The sequence below is a fragment of the Marmota monax genome, unplaced genomic scaffold (assembly GCF_021218885.2).
Source record: "Marmota monax isolate L192 unplaced genomic scaffold, Marmota_monax_Labrador192_F-V1.1 WCK01_AAM20220418_F8-fsc00005, whole genome shotgun sequence".
Taxonomy (NCBI): Eukaryota; Metazoa; Chordata; class Mammalia; order Rodentia; family Sciuridae; genus Marmota; species Marmota monax.
Window position 1 is genome coordinate 10,715,214 of NW_026692254.1, and position 20,286 is coordinate 10,735,499.

Below are 20,286 nucleotides of genomic sequence, written 5' to 3' on the forward strand. Positions count from 1 at the left end.
TATCAGGAAATGCTTTAGGCAAAATAATCCCCCTCAATCTCTACACTGTTCCTACACTATTTACCTGAGAGGTGATGACACAGTGTACATCAATCAGGGTTACACACAACGTGGAACTGTGGGACATCAGTGAGGTTGGGGTGTGCAGATGCATGTAAGTTTCTGTATACTAAGACATGCTAGAAAAGAGAGAAGGAAATACACCAAAATGCTCATGGCCTCTGCCTCCCTTCTGCTGGGCTGGCTCCCCGGGGCAGTGCCCACTAGACTATATAAGTGGTCCCCAGGTTTGAGCTCTGCCTTGTAGGGCTTCACACCCTTCATCTCACATCCCAAAGCTGGGCAGCATTTTGGGGCCCTGCAGTCGCACTGTACAACAGCTCACACCCACCCACCCCATCCATTCCCCCAGAGCTCTTCCAGTCCAAAGCGTCCTAAGACAAGGTCACAAGGGCAGCATATGCCTTAGCTAGCCTGGGAAGGAGATTAAGTGAAGAAACCCCTCACAGAGGATAGAATAAGCTTAAAGAGAAATGGAAGCTTTGCTGCTCTTCAGACCCCTCCATGTTTTGATTACTGCCTGCTGACTACATGCCACACCTGGAAACCACTGAATACATTCTAAATGATGAAGTAATGTCTCTCTTTACATTTAGGTGAAAGAGGTGTTTAAGGCATCACCTTTCCTGGTAGGGGATGACTGTGTTTCCATCATGAACGGAACGGACGAAGGTAAAGTATCCAAAAGTACCTCCAGACAGTAATGCTGTCACAACAAGAGGGCTCTATACTGCTACGGGGAATTCCACACATGGAAGCTGTCTCCTTGGTCAGATACAGAAATGAAAAATAATTGAGGTTAGGGTCCCACTCAAAATTTAAATATGCCAGGTGGTCTTTGGGGGTCCAGTGTGACAGATTCTCATCTTGACCAACTTCAGATTTAGCACAGATAAAGTTTCTGAAAACATCTTGTCTTCAGTGTTAAGGATGTTTGGAGAGAACCCAATTGCTTCCATGTTTAGAATATTGTGGTTACATTGCTAATTCTAAGACAGACATTTGAGGATCCTCACTGGCCCTGATTTTAATATGACCTTAAAAGTAAGTTTGTAGGGTTGCAGAAGTAGCGAGGGGTAGAACACTTGCCTAGCATGCATGAGGCTTTGAGTTCAATCCCTAGTACCACATAACACACACAAAAAGTGAGTTTATATGGGAGTGGAGGGGACATTGGGTTCTTTTTCAAGTGAGTTTATATGGGAGTAGAGGGGACATTCTTTTTCTGCCTCTTCCAAAAGAAGAAGCTGGTGATAAAGAATGGGAAGGAGGCATGGCTTTTGGTAAAGTGTTCTGGGTTTCAGTGTGGCATCTTCTAGAATAGCCTGCCAGAAGCTGCTGGATCTACTTATGAATGAATACCTCTCTGTGGATGGTCTGAAGACTGGGAGCATTCAGGCAGTGGGCAGTTGGTGCTCCTGCAATCTGGGTGTTATGTTAACAGCGTCTCAAGCAATTACAGTGCTGCTTCTGCCACTCTTTTGTAGGCGTATCAGCATGGATCACTGTCAACTTCCTAACAGGTGTGTGTTTACTTCAAAGGGAAAGGCTAACAGTTCACGTCATACGTAAAGGAGGGCTGATGGCCTTTCTGAAGAGCAGGGATCTTGTTTTATAACCCCTTGGATTTCACAGCATTGCTGGTCCTGAAGTAGGCTGTTGGGGTTTGCGGGGAGTGTGGGGGGGGGGTGCCTGGCCCTATGGACAGCTGTGCACTCACAGGGGTGCATGCTGGAAGAGCACCTCTCCTGAACTATTTCTCCCACCCACTGTTCCTGCCTATCTCCCGTCAAACCTCTACCAGGGGCCCTGTTCTCTCATTTCTGAGAGAAGTAGTGAGTAAAAACAGCCAAGTTTCTTAATAGTCAATGTGATGCAAATGCTAATCACCTTATAACAAAACATCTATTCTTGGGAACAGAGAGAAAGAAGTCATTTTACATAGATTACAAGTACAAGTCCCTGCAGTGGAATTGTGGAAAAGCCAGTGTGTCTGATACAGATATGAGAAAGAAAGAAGTTTCCTGGCAGGATTTGCTCCTTTTGGGGGTGTGGGGAGAAGATGCTAGAGGATAGATGAGGAATGTCCACCTCACGGGCTTTTGGGGAACAGAAATGAAGATGGGACCAATGGGTAAGGGAGAGGATTGGAATCCTTCCAGGGCCTGTGTCCCAGGTTCCAGCATTTCCCTGGGAGGTAAGGCAGCGGCCTGCGACCTGGTGAATGCAGCCAGTATACAGTCTCTCCAGACAGGCAGTGTCAGCCTGTCAAAGCCAAAGCTGGGGTTGGGCAAGGTGGTCCACCCCTATAATCCCAGCAACTTGGAAGGCGGAGGCAGGAGGATTTCAAGTTCAAAGTCAGCCTCATCAACTTAGTGAGGCCCTATGAAACTTAACAAGACACTGTCTCAAAATAGAAAGTAAAGGGGGCTGGGATGTGACCCCTAGGTTTAATCCCTGGTACCAAAAAAAATTAAAAATGCCAAAGCTGGTAGAGCCATTGATGTTGTCCTTTAAACATACAGTACTCCTTTCAATGGAGATTTTTAATTAGTTGCAGTTATTTTTCTGTCTTGTTTTCCTTTCTGCTAAAGGTCCAGCTATTAATCACTTTGATCTGTCTACTGTCATCATCTACTTACTAACATGACAGTGCTGTGTCTTCACCCGCTGTGCTGTAGGCAGTTTGAAAACCCCAGGAAGGAGCAGTGTGGGCATGCTGGATTTGGGCGGAGGATCCACTCAGATCACCTTCCTTCCACGGGTCGAGGTAACCAGCCCTGCCTGCCTCAGTGCCTTAGGGGAGGCAGGTCAGGGGCTGCCCAGGGAAGGCCCATTGGCTGGTAGAAGTCACTCCACACCTCCAAACCCTGGGCCAGCTCCCACACAGATAACACTTTTTATTTGAATCTTAACTCAGCTGAAAAACAAAACCAAAATAGAAATTCCATCTTCAGTGGGGTGATAAATTAGATCATAATCAGAAACCTTTGGGTCAGAAAAAATGAAACCAGTGGCTCCCATCCCTTGCAGGGTCCCAGAAAAGGAGCAAGAGCAGACAGCATATATTCTGACTCACAGGAGGGGAGAGAGCTCTACCCTTGTCAAGACAAATGTTCTTAAGGAGATAAAAATGCTTCCAGTTAATATTATCTGCTATTTAAAATAGCTCCCTCCTAACCATGCCTGTTTACAGCAACTCAGGAGGCTGAGGCAGGAGGATAGCAAGTTTGAGGTCAGCCTCAGCTTTTCATGAATTCCTGTCTCAAAATACAAAGGCCAAAGGTCTTCTATTTCTCAATTGTTTTAATTTAAATTGGTGCTTTATAGATATACATATAAGTGGAATTCATTGTAGTGTATTCATATGTGTACATAGCTTAATTCAGTCAATTTCATTCTGCAGTTCCTCCCTTTACACCGTCTTTCTCCCTCCTTACCTCTATCTCCCCTCTTAACTCCACTGATCTCCCCTCTGTTTTCATGGCAATCCTCCCAATTTTCCCCCTTATTTTGCTCTAGCTTCCACATGTGAGAGAAAACATTCAACCCTTGACTTTGTGTGTCTAGTTTATTTTACTTAGCATGATGTTCTCTAGCTTCAATGATCATGTCAAAATGAACCCCACAATTATGTATATCTATAATACACTAAAAAAAATTTTTTAAAGGGCTGGGGATGTAGCTCAATAGTAAAGTTACCTGGGTTCAATCCCTGTACTGCAAAAAAAAAAAAAACTCCCACCGATTTTTCTATTATTTTAGTTTCCAGTGGAACAGAGTAATGAAGTTTACTGATATCCTGATTCTTTTGGTTGGGCCATGTTTTTCAGAATGGGTAAAACACTACTTAAAAGGAAGAAACATTCTGGTTGCTTTATTTTTTGTTACTTGCTCCTTACTCTTTCACAGCGCAGGACTTAATGAAAATTTCATTTAACTGACTCCATCTGAATGTCCCTGTTCATCCAAATGAATTGAAGGAATGGGGACGGTGTTTTGGAAAGACAAGGGAAATATAGTCACCATTATGTTCCTCCCCAGGGCACTCTTCAGGCCTCTCCACCTGGCCATCTGACAGCACTGCAGATGTTTAACAGGACCTATAAGCTCTACTCCTACAGGTAAGTTTACTGGAGTTGGGGGAGGCTGATGGGACAGGCGGGCAGCTCTACTGGCATTGCACGTCCCCTGGTTGCCTCCAACTCCTGCCTCATGGAGTAGCTAGATACCAGCAGATATGCCAAATCCTAGAATCCCTCGTGCTGTATTCATCTGAATCCTCCTCATCCTGCCTGCTCTGCCCTACCCAGTTTCATCATTTTTAAATTTATTTGTAGTAAAATCACATTCTTCTATCAGGCTTATTCTGTCCTGCTTTGAAGAAGGCTTGCAAAAGACTGAGGCGAGTCCATGGACTGTGCAGGAATTTCCTAAGCCACCTATTTGCAATGTGGCATATTCATAGATTCTTGTGCTTTGTGAAAACTAGAGTGGAGTCTGTCTCATTCACTGCATTGTCCACATTGTAATAGGCCCTCGTTTGTTGAATTAATTAGCTGAATCATGCCCTAAACTCAGTAAGAGACTTCTAAAAGAAGCAGGAAAGCCCACTAAATGCTTTGTCACTGCACAAGGTCCCACCTTTCCCACTCATGTTGGGCCCCGACAGATGGATGTGTTTCTGGCCAGCCTTACCCAGGGCACTATTTCCACAGCTACCTGGGACTGGGATTGATGTCAGCACGACTGGCGATCTTAGGCGGTGTGGAGGGAAAACCTGGTAAGTGGAACATGTTGCTCAAGTCTCCTTCACTGCATGCTGGCCACCAGCCACCCAGCAAAGGTCTGGGGCTGTTGTAGGCCTAGGAAAGACAGGCCTCATATCTCGTCAGTGATGTCCTGACGGGGATGGAGGAGGACATGATTTACTGCACATTCTGTTGCTTTGTTCTTTGTTTTGTTTTTATCGTACTAGGGATCAACCCAAGGCACTGCACATGCTACACAAGCACCCTACCACTAAGCTACCTCCTAGCACCATTGTATTTTTATGAGGCACTAGTGAAATCATTTCTGAAACACAAATTCTAGGAACCCAAATAACTATACAGTCCTCACCTACATTTAGAGTCAACTTGTGTGTTACTAAGCTATCACTGTGACAAAATGCTTGAGATAAACAACTTATAAGGAGGAAGGATTTACTTTGGCTCATGGTTTCAGACATTTATGGAGAGTTAGCCCTGTTGCCTTTGGACCTGTGGTGAGGCAACAGTCAGGGTGGGAGTGCATGGCAGAGGTTACCTCATGGCAGCTGGCAGGCATAAAGAGAGATAGGAGGGGGTGGGGGCCTTTCAAGGGCTGTCTCCCAGTGACCTAACTTTATTCAAGTAGCCCCACCTCCTAAAGCTTCCACCACTTCTGAATAGTACCACATGCTGGGGAGCAAACTTTTAGCACTTGAGCCTTTGGAGGACACTTATCCAAACCATAGGAACTTGTTTTTAGGGATTTGAAGAGATGACCTGGTTTTTCAGACAGTTCAGGACAGACTATGAGAAGGGGATGCTGAAGCGGTTTCCATCAGGGGATGCTTTTCTCAGTCACAGCGATTCCCACTTGCAAGAACATCCCTCCCTCATCTCTGCTTTATGAAAGATCATTAAAAAAAAAAAAAAAAAAAACCTTGACTTCCAGGTGCGGTGGCACACACCTGTAATCCCAGCAACTCAAGAGGCTGAGACAGGAGGATCGCAAGTTCAAAGCCAGCCTCAGCAATGGGGAGGCGCTAAGCAACTCAGTGAGACCCTGTCTCTAAATAAAATACAAAATAGAGCTGGAGGATGTGGCTCAGGTACCAAAAAAAGAAGCAGCAGCTTGGCCCTTTCCTACAGTCATGTCTAAGAAGAAACCTGAGTCTTGCCAGGTCATTAGATGGAGCATCTCATTCCAGGTCTTCACTGCTCCTTCCAGTGGGCCTCAAGTCCATGCACAAATGCTCTTAGAATAATCTAGTTTTGGCTACCCTGAGGCTAGTATCAGCCTGGTTTTCCAGACAGCACTGACAGTGACCAGATGTGTATGGGTATGTGAGGCACTCTATCCAGAGTACAGAGTATGTTCCCCAGCCATGGGGCCACACTCTGCCCTCACCTGTCCAACACTTCTGCCACTTCTTCAAGGGCCTGGTGGTTCTGCCAGGGTAGGAATGTTCAACTAGAATTATCATTTTTCTATGTAACCCTATTCCAGGTTCACTCTTTCAAATCTTGGTATGTATTCTCAATAGTATCCCCCTTGTTGTAAACCAAAAATATGTCCATGTCTCAGAAACACTTGCACCCCTCACTTCAGGGCCGGAAACACCTGCTTTTTAGCTGACAAGGAGAATGCAGGCACTATTTGCCCCTTTGTGGTTAGCTATGGAGTATGGCCCAACTTCCATTCTCTTCCCACTCATCACAGCATTGGGAAGGTTTCACCATCTTTATTGCATAACAGATCACCCCAGACAGTGGTAAACAACAAACGGTGGGGCCGAGGATGCAGCTCTGGGATGGAGTGCTTGCCTAGCATGCCTAAAGCACTGGGTTTGATCTCATGTGCCTCAAGAAAGAAAAACAGCAAATAGTAGTTGTTTTATTGTTGTGTCTCATGATTCCACAGGGCTCAGTCAGGTGATGGCTTCACTAGAGTCCCAGAGTCTTGTGTGGCTGCAGTAGGGGAAGCTCAGGCTGGCATTCTGTGCCATGGCACTACTCTGTGTGGCTTTGCCCCCAGAAGGATAGACAAGGCTGCTTATGTGGCACCTCCAAAGAAGGAGGACCACCCTAAATTCACATACCATTACTTCCTACCCAGACCAGAATCCAGGAAGGGGACAAGACCCTCTCAGTGGAGAGCACCCTGCTGTCTGTGAGGGATGGCAGTGAGAGGGTAGTCTTGGACACCAGATACCAGCTTCTTTTGCTAGTTGTAGGCCCTGGATTTGTTCTACAGAGTAACCACCAATTAATTTATGGCATGGTGGCTTCAAGGTGGCTTCAGTTCCTGGTCTTGCCACCAACTTGCCAGTTACAACCTCATCATCTCTAAAATTGGGTAATGATGGCTCCCCTCCCAATAGGGTTGTATGACTGCTGACTGAACTGTACTTGGCCCAGTACCTAGAACCCTGAAGTCCCCAAGGAATGGCAAATAGTCATGTTTCCAGGGCAAATGAAGTTTGCTGCATCTTCTGTGATGGAGGAGGGTTTTCCTCTCCAGCTGACTTGGAATGTCCCCAGGAATCAGGTTTCCTCTAGCAGAAGGAAGCACTTCAGTACCTTGAATACCAGGCAACATCATTTTCTGGTTTGTTTGGATTGTTTTGTTTTGTTTTGTTTTGGGTACCAGGGATTGAACTTAGGAGTACTGCACCACTGAGCCACATCCCCAGCCCTATTTTGTATATTCTTTAGAAACAGGGTCTCACTGAGTTGCTTAGGGCCTCTTCATTGCTGAGGCTGGCTTTGAACTCATGATCCTCCTGTCTCAGCTTCGAGCTGCTGGGGATTATAGGCCTACACCACCATGCCCAGCTGCTTTCCCTGTCCTGTAAGGCCCTGGTCTGGTGGCACTATGCTTTTTTTCTTTCCTTTTTTTTTTTTCTTTCATTTTTATCTCTTTATTTCAGTTAAGGATGGAAAGGACTTGGTCAGCCCCTGTCTATCTCCAAGTTTCAAAGGAGAGTGGGAACATGCTGAAATAACATACAGGATTTCAGGACAGAAGGCAGGTATGGTATGTTGGTCATTTGTCAGTGGCTTATGAGGTCCACTTGGCAGCCTGCCCATCCCCTGTACCTTTTCCAAATACCTCTCAGAAGGAGACTGGCACAGACAAGCCCAAACTGGCCCTGGAAACACAGGCAGCTCTGGGAACCCTCACCAGGGCTCCAGAGGCCTTTGTCAGAGCTTGGGAACTGCTGCCTTGCCTCTCCTCTGTAGGGCCTGTGCACAAGGCTTCCTTGTCTGTCTCCAGTGCTTCTTTCCAAAGGGCCCAATTTCCTGTCAGGCCTCCAATGAGGAAGGACCTCAGGTTCCAAGACAAACGGCTTTATTGGGCTGCTGGCCCAGAAGTCCTGTGTTGGGCCAGTTTTGTACACAGAGAAATGGAGGCTTCTCTGGCAAAGGCTACTTCCCACTGCCTGCTCTGGATATGGAGATCCTGCTGTCCTGTGAGTAAGCCTCACAAGACTTGCCCTCTCAGCTTAATGATCTGTACTGCTGTATACCCTTGGAGTCTGTGAAAATATTAAACTGTTGTTCCAAGGCTGAACATATGGCATAAGCAAGGTCCATCTTTGGTGACCACACAGGTTTACTGACTCATTGGTCCACTGTGCATGTTCTGAGGATCAGGTCTCCCTGTAGGCACCCAGCATACAGCAGGACAGTGCAGCTGATGTCCCCTGAGGAGGAATCTGACAGTAAAACATGAAAAATCTCTTTGACGAAAAATAAAACAAGGAAATGGGGGTGCCAAGAGGTACATTGCAATGTTAACCAGGACAGACAAGGAAGGCCTGTGGGGTGATTTGAGCCAAAACATGAAGAAATGGGAATGAGATGCCCAGATCTAAAGCAGGGATTCTCCAGGCCAGGGGAAAGCAAGAGCAAAAGCCCTGAGATAAAATATTTTTTTTTAGTGAACAAGGAGGCAGTAGTATGACTATTCTGAGGAAAGACATTGGGAGGAAATGAGATCTGAAGGTCAAGAGCATGGCTCTGTGGCCTGTTGAGAACAATAGAAAAGAAAGGGAGACTGGTTTAAGGCAGATCAAAGTATGGGATATTGATGTGCCTAATGAGATGTCCAAGGCTGTCAGTATGACCTCCAGAGTCTGTTAATCTCTAGGGCCCCGTGTTGCCGTTCTTCTCCAGCCAGCTATGTGAACTTGACAAGTGGCCCACAGGGGCTCAGTGTCCCCCACCCTGTGATATAGAAAGGAAGCACTTCTGAGGCAGCTGCTGACATGTAGTTCAGTGCTGGCTGGCAGACAGTGAGTACAGAGTGACTGATACCCGCTGGCTGGTGAGGACAGCTACACAGGGCCCTTTACCTGGGGCCAGAGTTAGGGTACCCAGGCCACCTGCCTCAGAGCTGGGCTCCATTCTCTCCGGCCTCTCTGTACGTGGGGGCTTCCTTGCCTGCTGATCTGAACCAGCATGGTTGCTATTGCCATGTGCAGTAAGCAGCCCCTGACTCGGGATCAGCGGGGGCTTCTGGTACCACATGAAATCACTAAGAAAGGCCCCTAAAAGCCACATATGGCCTGAGTGCCCAGGGCTCTTCAACTGCTGGGTGTATGCTTTTCCTTTCCCTGCAGGGAGCCTCTATGAGCTGTGTGCCAGCCGAGTGTCAGAAGTACTTCGAAATAAAGTACACAGAACAGAAGAGGTGAAGCACGTGGACTTTTATGCTTTTTCCTACTATTATGACCTTGCAGCCAGTGTCGGTCTCATAGGTAAGGATAGGGGCTGGCTGGGCATCGTGGATTTCCTGGGCAGAGGGCCTGTGACAGGTGAATAATTGTATTGCCATGTTGGAAGTAGACTTAGGAGGGCAGAATTGTGAGGAGACATCTTGTCATCAGGATAGGAAATACTGAGCTCTGTTTTTATAGATAAATTAGTTCCTTAAGCTAGTTAGTTCATGCATAGACAGTTACATACTGTTGATTTAGATTCCTGCTGGAGGGCAGGTCTTGCCCTGAGCTGACTCACATTGTTTAACTGCCTCAGACTCTTGGTATCTTGCCTGGGCCCTGTGGCTCTCTCCCCACCACTGGAGGGATCAGCCTCATGATGTGGGTCTCCCTCTAGCTTGTCCTTCCTAATCCAGGGAACAAGGTCAGTGCAGAGCCAGGTGTTGGAGTTTGCTGGGGCTATCATTGGCCAGATTATGTAAACACTTGTGCGAAAGTTGTAAAGTCACTTTAGTGGTTGGAGACCAAAATTTTCTTAATGAAATAAACTGATAATATCAGCATGCATTGCCTGAGGTAAGAATAAGAACCCCAATTAATACTTTAAATAAAAAACTTCCCAGAAGAAACTAATGATGTCACTATTCCATTCCCTGGGACCTGGGGCTTCCCACAGCATCTATAATGGCTCTGCTGCCCCAAGACAGGACTGAGTGTGGAAAGTGCCAGCCAGGGTGAGTGGTCAAGGTGGCATGCAACCTCTTCCCAAGACTGATTGGCCTGCCAGGCCTGAGGAGCTAGAGTGGCACACTGTTCTGATTGCACCAGAGTTATGGACATTGTAAGCCAGAACCCACCCACCCGAGCTTGGTCTAGCAGCCCACTGGGGGTCCCACACCCTAGCCACAGGCTGTCCTTACCAGAAGGTACGCATCTTCCCTGGGGTGACCTTAGGAGGTATGGAGCTATTCAGTAACACAAATCCACCTGCCTGTTGTGGTCATGCTTGGCTCTGAAAGAGCAGTATGAGTTATATTTGGAATTCAGACTACCTTTTGCTGGGCACAGTGGTGCACAACTGTAATTCCAGCAACTCAGGTGGCTGAGACAGGAGGGTCACAAGTTCAAAGCCAACCTCGTTAGCACCTTAGCAAGGACCTAAGCAGCTTAGTAACACACTGTCTCAAAATAAAAAAATAAAAAGGGCTGAGGATGTAGTTTATTGTAAAGTATCATTCTAGTTGAATAAAAACAAAACAAAACACCTCAGACGACCCTTAATAGTGACATCTTAACAGTGATATTTACTGACTTAGAGAATACCCAGAGTCAGGGGCCACTCCCTCCATTACTTTTTTTTTTTATAGAACTCTTTTTTTAACCCACAGTTGGAAAATTGATATTAGAATACTGTTGCTGAATGAGTGCCATGGCTTCAAGCAGCATTTCCACCCCTATACTTTTACTTTTCCTAACCTACAAGTTTGTGCAGTCCATACAGTCCAGAGATCCTGATGAGGTTCCTTTGGGGGGAACATTGCAGGGTTTGGGGGGTGATGATCCTTGAAAGCTCCTCTATCTGTTTGATCCTGTGGGGAACAACTGTCCCAATTTGGTCTAGCTGTACCACCTTAGAGGCCACAAACTGGCTGGGGTGTAACTCTGGTGGAGCATTTGTGTAAAATATGCAAGGCCCTGAATTTCATCCCCAGCACTGCAGAAAAGAGAAATCATGACCCATGAGTGTAGATGGCTACATAGAACCAGGGGAGGCTAGTGTCTGCATCTCTGCACCTTGGAATTCCTGGGATGGGGTCCCTGGGCACCAGCCTCAAGCCTCAGCAGGATCATGAGCTTCTATGGTACTCCTGGAGACTGGGTGCCTATCTCATCCTACAGATGCGGAGAAGGGAGGCAGCCTTGTGGTCGGGGACTTTGAGATAGCAGCCAAGTATGGTGAGTGTCACGGTGCTTGCTGGGGTAAGAGAGGCTGAGGGGGTGGATGGACAGAAACTGAGGAAGTGGGGGACAGACACCCCACAGTGTTTATGTGGCCCCAGAATTCCTTGATTCTGGGTTGTACCAACCAAGTGAGTATTCAGAGGTATGCAAGTGCAGAGTTCAGAGTGCACTGAAAGAGCAGTATGGACCTATATTCCACATCTGCCTTTTTAATAGTGACCATGGTCAGAGGCCTATGTCCTGTCCTGGCTGCAAAAGGGCCACAGTCCACTGCCTCATCATCGGACTATAAGGAACAGATTCCCTCATTTCATTTTTTCTGACACCTTTTCATTGCTACCCGGGTGACCACAAGAGTGATTTCCCCTTAGATGTCCCAGCGAGTTCATGATTATCACATGACCCTGAAAAAGTCAGGTTTCCTGAACAGTCTGGGTTGTGGAGGTGAAGGATTGCACTCTTGTGTTCCCTTTCCCCTCTACCTGTTACCTCGTCTAAGGCCCACTCACCCCAACAGCCAGGGAATGTGTGTGAAGTGTTGGTGTTGGTATTCTGCTCTTTTGGTTGCTGCTCCCAATTTGCAGGTCAAGAGTTAACATTTTAAGCAGGGCATGGTGGCATATATCTGTAATCCCAGCAGCTCAGGAGGCTGAGGCAGGAGGATTGCAAGTTCAAAGCCAGCCTCAGCCACTTAGTGAGGCCCTAAGCAATTCAGTGAAACCCTGTCTCTAAATAAAACACAAAATAGGCCTAGGGATGTAGCTCAGTGGTTAAGTGTTCCTGAGTTCAATCCCTAGTGCCCCCCCCCAAAGAAGTTACATTTTAGTATTTTTCCATAAAAAGTTCTACCTTCTTCCCACCACTCAATGGCTTTTTTTAAGCTTTCATGTCACTTTTGGGTTTTGCCCCTCTTCCTCAGAACAAGAGTGGATTATTTTAAGCTAGTTATTCTGTCATTTTCATCCCCTGGAAAGCACAAGTTTTATGCAGGTGGATACCTGGGAGTGATGTCCAGGGTCACAGGTGCAAAGATATAGCCTGGAAATTGGTGACTTTCCACTGTGACCCCAAGACAAGTTGTGCAGATCTCTGTTGGTCCTAGAATGCAGGCTGGGGTAGGCTAGGACTGGCCACATGGCCATCCTTTGAGTTGCTCTGGTCATGGTCACCTTTCCATGCCAAGCTGCAGCCTTAACTCTGGGTACCCAGAGTGGGTGGAGTTGGGGTCCACACAGCACACTGTCCCCCAAGGAGGGGACTGTCTGAACCTAACTGGGAATTGGCCATCTCCTCTCAGTGTGTCGGACTCTGGAGACTCAGCCACACAGCAGCCCCTTCGTGTGCATGGATCTCACCTACATTACCTTGCTGCTCCAGGAGTTTGGCTTTCCCAGGAATAAAGTGCTGAAGGTAGGGACTCACCTCTTGGGCACCTCTGTCCCAATTATGTTGTGAGGTACTGGGAACTGCTGATCCCATTATTGAAATCTTGTCCCCCACCCAATCCTTGGCATGCAAGGAACAGCCCAGACTTCCAGCTACTGACTGGGCTGCCTTAGTCTACAGATCTGCTCAGCCTTTCCCATATGAAGGTATATGATCTCTGCCTCTCCCTTTGTCTTTTCAAGCTGACTCGGAAAATCGACAATGTGGAGACCAGCTGGGCTCTGGGGGCCATTTTTCACTACATTGACTCCCTGAACAGAGAGAAGAGTCCAGCCTTGTAGTAGCAGAACCCCAATCTCCACTCCAACCAGTATTCCTGGCTCCCATCTCCATGGACCCCTCCATCCTGGACATGATTTTATCCTTGAGGAGCCACCATACTGACTGAGACCCCTCCTCCTGCAGCCCTCAGAGCTACCTACCTGTGCATCAGCCTCTGCTGTGCTGTGGGTGACCTGAGAGTGGGAACCTGACCTAGAACAGAGCCTTGCCAATGCTTCCTTCCTGCCTGGGATCCAGGTGGGCTGTGAGCCAGACAGAGCTAAGGGCCATACTGAGATTGAGGCACACAAGACCCTGTGTCCTCCTCTCCATCTCTGTGGCTGTGGCTGCTGTTGTCTCCGTCCCTGTGACCTGAATCTTGCTCTGGCTCTCAGCCTCTGTTGTTTCCTCCCCAGGGACAGGCCTCCACCTGTACCGGAGAGTTTGGAGAGGTTACACAAGCTGTCCTGGCTACTCTGGGGGAGCCAAGAAAGAACCAGTGTGACCTCCAGGAGAGCAGGTCTCTTGTGTGTTGTTTCTCTCTTCCTTGGGGGTGAGCATATGATATCACCCAGTGGTCTGCTCCCTCAGATCTCAGATGATGTAAGGGTAACTGATGGGGGATGCTATGGGTAAGAAGAGGGGTGGGAGATCCCATGTGCCCAGGTCTGCTGAGCAAGTCTGCCACAGGCATAGCAGAGCTGAGTGTGAACTGCTATAAGAACATTCGTGGCCATGCTGCTGGAGCCCTCTTTGTCATGTGAGTGCTGAGTGCTTGTGTACAAACTATGTCTGAGCCGCTTTTTTTGAACACCAGCTCCGTGTTCCAGTGAATGTATTGCTGCTATGAGCCATTTGCAGACAAACAGGGAAGGGTAAGAAGACACAGTTCCAGAACCATCCTCTTGCAGCCCTTGTGCTGTCTTGGACTACAATCCATCTTCTGTGGTGAACCTGCCCTCCTCAATGGGCCTGGGTCATAGCTGACACTTGAGCATCGTTTGTGTCCCAGTGCCTGTGTCCACCAGGGTTTCTTCTATGAATGTGCAGTACATGGAATAAACTCAATCTGTGTTCCGCTCCAAATAAAAGGTTTACAAGGTTTTCTCCTGTGATTTCTGTTCGTTCACCCAGCAGCTGAGATTTCTGTTAACTAAAGTTAAAAAACCTGCCAAAGTGGAGTGACATAGGTAGTGTCTGTTACTCTCCACAACAGCAGATGGCCACCTGGAGACTGGGCTGATTCAGGTCTATCCACAGGGCTCTGTCCTTCCCAGCAGTTTTTTGAGAGCAAAGCTCCTCCTCCCACTTCTGGGGACAGTGACCCACAGCATGACCAGGTGTATTAGTCATGGTTCTTTAGAGGAACAGAATCAACAGGAAGTATAATTATAAAAAGGGACTTATCAGGTTGGCTTATACAGCCAGAAGATGGATAGTCAATAATGGCCGTCTGCAAGCCGGAGAGCTGAAAGAAACAGTAGCTGCACAGTCCAAGAGGCTAAAGCCCCAGAACGAGAAGGATCAATGGTGCTACCCTAGTCCAAGACCCAAAGGTTCTGGTCAAATTCCCAAGGGAATCACTGGCAGAGTCAGCTTTGAAAGAGTGAAGAAGCAAGAGTCAGATAATTTCAGATGATCATAGCAGCAATCAAGAACCCGTTCTAGAAGAAATTGAGCTTGCATCTGCTGCTGCTTGCTTGTTCTTCCAACTTTTTAAAAAATATTTTTTAAATTGCCAATGGAACTTTACTTTTATTTATTTATATGTGGTACTAGAATCGAACCCAGTGCCTCACACATGCTAGGCAAGTGCTCTACCACTGAGCCACAACCCCAGCCCCTTGTTCTTCCAACATTTATTCTACCCAAGCCATCATCCAGTGCTGTCCACGCTTAGGGAGGGCCTCCACTTCAGTTGGCTATCCCATATGCCAATCATTCCTTGACACACACAGAAGCCTCTTAATCATCATTAACTCTTAATCCAATCAAGTTGACAATTCAAATTAACCATTACACCAGAGAAAGTTCTGGAAACTTCAGTTCATCTGGCAAGTACTAGGACCCCATGTCACTCTGTGCTTAGCAAAGATCTGACTTGAGTCTGGTACAATCCCAAAGAAGTTGCATGCCAGGGAGAGAACTGCAGCCCACCCCACATCCGGAGTGCTCACAGCTCCCCAATCTGCCTTTGAGGGAATGACAGGTCTGACTCATTAGACCCCCCCCCACACACACACACAGGGCTGCAGATGCTGAACAAGCCATTTGGCAGAGCCCTGTGCAGAAAAGGAAAGGGCTCTGTAGACCACAAGGGAAATTTCACTCCTCAGCTCCCAGAGCCGGAACTTCAGTGGGCCAGAGCAGGAGAGGGAGCCAGTGAAAAACTTATCCAATGTTTGAACAGCCCTTCACTTGCAGGACACTTGGAAAAGGGTGGGAGCGAGCTCACCCAACAGAGTGTGATATGTGGGACTCCAACTCCAGAGGCAGAAGGGAGACCCTAGGACATGAACAAAACCAGAGCCAGCTGTCCTCTACCCCTAGGACTCTCCAAAATTATTCCTTAGGGAAGAGGTCTGGCCAATCGGTGATACAGGCCAGAAAAGAAAGTAAGAAAGATGCTCCCCCACACCGGGGCCAGCTCCAGTAAGCTTTCACTGAGGAGGGCATGAAAAAACCTGTCCTCTGCACAGCCCCCGCTTTGGCAGGGTTTCCACCAGTGCCTTTTCCTTCCATAATATCTAATGGTCTGAATATTTAAAGAACTCTGGAGGCAAAGCATCAAAGATGCATGAAGGTAAAGCAAAAATTGATTTGGTCCATTTAAAGAGGGTTAGTGACCTCACTCCTGAAAAAGGGTAAACAACTGGAAGTTTCCCAGAAGAGTAACAAATAAGTCATGGAATATTTTTGGGCTCAGCAAAATATGCAAGTCATTTCATCGAGTGTCTTTTGTGATAATAAAGGAGGCTCTTGATTTCTAAAAATAGTAATGTATGTGTCATGACACAAAACAACCAGGGATACAGTAAAAGTTGTGCCCTCCCAGAATACATGTGCACTGTATCTTAGGTCTGCCTGGTGCATCCCACACACCTGCTGCCTACATGCCCTTTTCTGCTCTGTTCCCACTTGAAATGGCAGCTCAGGCACATATGTCACATACTAAGTTGCCTTAGTCTTACAGTGGTTGGTGGCATTCCTGTGTATAAATAATAGGACCTCACAGCATCAAATTGTTTCTAGTCCCATGTCCATACACATGAGCCATTCTGACATTGCCAGATCCAAGGTCATGAGTATTTTCATTAGACATCAACATCCCATCCCATCTGCAAGAATTGGTGCTGGCTTCTGGGCACCCTCATGACAAAATGGTGACTGGTAGTTTTAATATGCATTGATCTAATTATTTATTTATTTATTTATTTATTTATTTAGCAATAGTGGAGATTGAAACCAGGAGTACTTTATCACTGACCTATATCTCCAGTCCTTTTTAGTTTTTGAGACAGGATCTCACTAAGTTGCAGAAGCTGACCTTCAACTTGCAAATCCTCCTGTCTCAGACACTGAGATAGTAGGCATGCAACACCACACCCAGACTAATTCAACTTGTTTGTCTAAGAGCCAGTTGATTCTCTTTTTTGAAGCATCTGTTTGTGTTCCTTCTCCATTTTTCTAAGATTGTGGCCATTTTCTTATTGACTTTAGATCTATATATATTTAAAGGAAATTAGCCCATTGAGATAGAATGCGGATGAATATGCATGAATATGTTTTTTTTTCTACTTCATTACTTTGTGGTATTTTTTCAGTGTGTAATATTACTATTTTTATTGAAGTTGATTTTATTCAAATTTTATTATAAATCAATTACAAATTTATTTAGTGATTTACTGGGTTTCTGTCATAAGTAGAAAAGCTTCCTTGCTAGTATAGTTTTAAAAGTTAACCAGAGCACATGCCTGTAATCACAACAACTCAGGAGACTGAGGCAGGAGAATTACAAGTTCAAGGTCAGCCTCAATAACTTATCAAGACTCTAAGCAACTTAGTAAGACCCTGTCTCAAAATTTTTAAAAGCGGGCACGGGCAGGGGGGTGGGGGGTGCGGCCTGGGAATGTGGCTGAATGGTAGTGTGCTCCTAGGTTCAATCCCCAGTACAAAATAACAACAAAAATTTGACCAGGGCCTGGGATATGGCTCTGGGTTAGAGCACTTGCCTCAGGATTCCACCCTCCGAATACCACAAAAGAAAAAAAAGTTAATCAAGTGGACTTACTATGGTTTTAGTTTTCACAATGCTTTAAGTGCTCTAAGCACTTGCTTAGAGCATACTCCAAGGTGCAATCATTTTTTTGGATGAATTTAATTTTCAGAACCATTTCAGAGTCATTGGAAGGCAAAGGTGATGTTTAAACTGGGCTAATACCATTTTGGGGTCAAATCTGGGCTGACTTTAATGAAGCAATCCAAAAAAGGAACTTTCAGAGGCATTCACAATTATAGCAGTGTCAGTCGTAGACTGAGGTTGGAACTTTGAGGATGAGCAGTTTCTGGCAGAGCTGTATTTATGAAACTTGTTTGGAGACCACAAGTCTGAGGAATATTTGAAGCAACTGGATCCACTTTGAAAACCAGGGGCATGTTGCTGTAACAATACCTGAGATTATCTGGATCAAGTTTCTGTAACTTTGCAAGTCCAAGAGTCTGGCACTGGTATCTGGTGAGGGTCTTTATGTCACATCATCTCATGGTAGAAAGAAGAAGGACAAGAAAATGTTATGAGAGGGCAAGAGGAGGCCAAATACTTTTAAAACAACTGCCTCAGGATAACTCACCCACTCCCATGATAATGACATTAATCCATTCATGAGGGGATCTAATCACCTCTTTTTTTTTTTTAATATTTATTTTTTAGTTATCGGCGGACACAACATCTTTGTTTGTATGTGGTGGTGAGGATCGAACCCGGGCCGCACACATGCCAGGCAAGCGTGCTACCGCTTGAGCCACATCCCCAGCCCTCTAATCACCTCTTATTAGGCCCCACCCCCCAAAGCTGTTGCATTGTGAATTAAGCTTCCAGTCCATGAACTTTGAGGTACACATTCAGACTACGGCAACAGGCAAACATACTTGCACATACCTTTTGGTTTAAGTTGAAATTACAGTGGCTTGTATTTATTACGTTTACTTGTATGCCAGGCATGCCTCTTATTTTAGTCAGTTTTTCATCTCTGTGACCAAATATCTAACAAGAACAACTTAAAGAAGGGAAAGTTTATTTTGGCTCATGGTTCAGAGCTTTTAGTCTGTGGTTAGTTAACTGAGTCCATTCTCTGGGCCCAAGGTGAGGCTGCACATTATGGCCAAAGGGTGTGGCAAAGGGAAGCTGCTCAGGACATAGCAGCCAGGAGGCAAAGAGACACAGGAGAAGGGGCCACAAAGAAGATGAACCCATCCAGAGCATGACCCCAATGACCTACCTCCTCCAGCCATACTCTACCTGCCCACAGTCACCATTCATCCCACTCTACCACTGAGCCACAACCCCAGCCCCCTTGAATTAAGTTCCACCCTCATGATCCAATTATTTCACCTCTGAGCTTTCCTGAACATTCCTGCTTTAACATAGGAGCTTTGGGGGGACACCTTATATCTCAGTCATGATAGCTCTGACTGTATTTTGTGTGGTCAATGATTTAGGCACCTCCATCAGACACAAATCAGATGCTGTTCATCCCTATCCTGCAGCCAAGAAGGTAGGCCTGAAGGAACTCAAGAGACTCCAGAGCTAGCAAGTGAGATGAGGGTCTGAAAGATTTCTAACCACAACCTAACATGCTGCCTCACCACCTAGGGGTGGAAGTGCCTCCAGAGGAATTTTCCTAATCATTTCAGGCCCTGTGCTCTCTTCTCATTATTCTGTGGAGAGCTTCTCAGGAGCTCTCCACAGAATAATCAATCATCACGATGATAATGTTTAAAAAAAAAATACTTAAACAGACAAGAGAAATAATAATCACCTCCAGGTCTAACTGCCTCTTTGTCATCTTGACAGCCTCTGATTCTTTTCCTGTGTTATTGATTGAGTGGATAAAGGTTTCCATTTAAGAGCTTAAGAACAGCTTTGTAAATCTTAGTGTCAGCTGCATGATTTACATAGTTGAGAAGCAGACATCTCCCTATAAGGACACTTGTCTCAGGAATCCTCTTTAAAGGTTAGAAGAGTGCCCAGCTGTTCTCAGGAAGCCTTTTCAAAGGTCAGAATAGTGCCCGGCTGTTTTCTTTTCTTTCCTGGTGCTGGTGATTGAACCCATCACTCTATCCCTGAGCTACATCCCCAGCCCTTTTTATTTTTTATTTTTGTTGTTGTTTTGAGACAGGGTTTCACCACGTTGTACAGGATGGCCTGGAACTTACTAACCTCCTGGCTCAGCCTCCGGAGTACCTGGGATTTACTGATGTGTGCCACGCCACCTGGCAGTGACTCTTTCACAGATACAAGCATGCATGTGTGTGTGTGGTGTGTGTGTGTGCGTGCATGCCAGTGCTAGGGATTGAATCCAGAGTTTTTTTGTTTGTTTAAATATTTATTCTTAAGTTTTAGGTGAACACAATATCTTTATTTTACATTTATGCAGTTCTGAGGATCGAACCCAGTGCCTCTTGCTTGTTCGGCGAGCACTCTACCACTAAGCCACCCCAGCCCCCCTGAATCCAGAGTTTTGATGCAGGCTATGCAAACACTACCAATGAGTTATTCTCCAGGCCTCCTCTTGCACTTTAGAAGGTTGTCTTCTGTTTTCTTCATGGGTACACCTAGCCAGAGCTCCACCCAAACTAAACAGCCAAGATTAAATTGTTAGGTAAAGTAAATAAGTTTTCAAAAAGAAATTTTCTCTTACTTCCTTCTTGGACAGATCTCCATGCTTGACTCAAAGCCTCAGCAGGCATTCCTCTGTCCAAAATGGATCTCAGAAGGAACTGGTGTTTCTTTTGAGGGGCCTCTAGTGGCCAAGGCAGCCTATTTAATAGACTTTTTTTTTTTTTTTGAGTGCCAGGAATTGAAC

General features: G+C 46.1%; 1 protein-coding gene across 8 annotated transcripts in view; it reads left to right on the forward strand.

Annotated features, from left to right (window-relative positions):
* Window positions 1-14,306, forward strand: part of Entpd6 (ectonucleoside triphosphate diphosphohydrolase 6) — a 28,952-nt gene extending 14,646 nt beyond the window's left edge. For 3 of the 8 annotated variants that reach the window (XM_046435365.2, XM_058576588.1, XM_058576585.1), the window contains exons 6-15: window positions 657-732; window positions 1,548-1,583; window positions 2,742-2,830; window positions 4,105-4,184; window positions 4,779-4,843; window positions 7,739-7,840; window positions 9,434-9,571; window positions 11,432-11,488; window positions 12,792-12,904; window positions 13,618-14,302. In XM_046435365.2, the coding sequence (XP_046291321.1) occupies window positions 657-732; window positions 1,548-1,583; window positions 2,742-2,830; window positions 4,105-4,184; window positions 4,779-4,843; window positions 7,739-7,840; window positions 9,434-9,571; window positions 11,432-11,488; window positions 12,792-12,904; window positions 13,618-13,758 (897 nt within the window). In that variant the 3' untranslated portion in view covers window positions 13,759-14,302. The other 5 variants (XR_006849957.2, XM_046435373.2, XM_046435359.2 and 2 more) reach the window with 5 other exon arrangements.
* The last annotated feature ends 5,980 nt before the right edge of the window (window positions 14,307-20,286 follow it).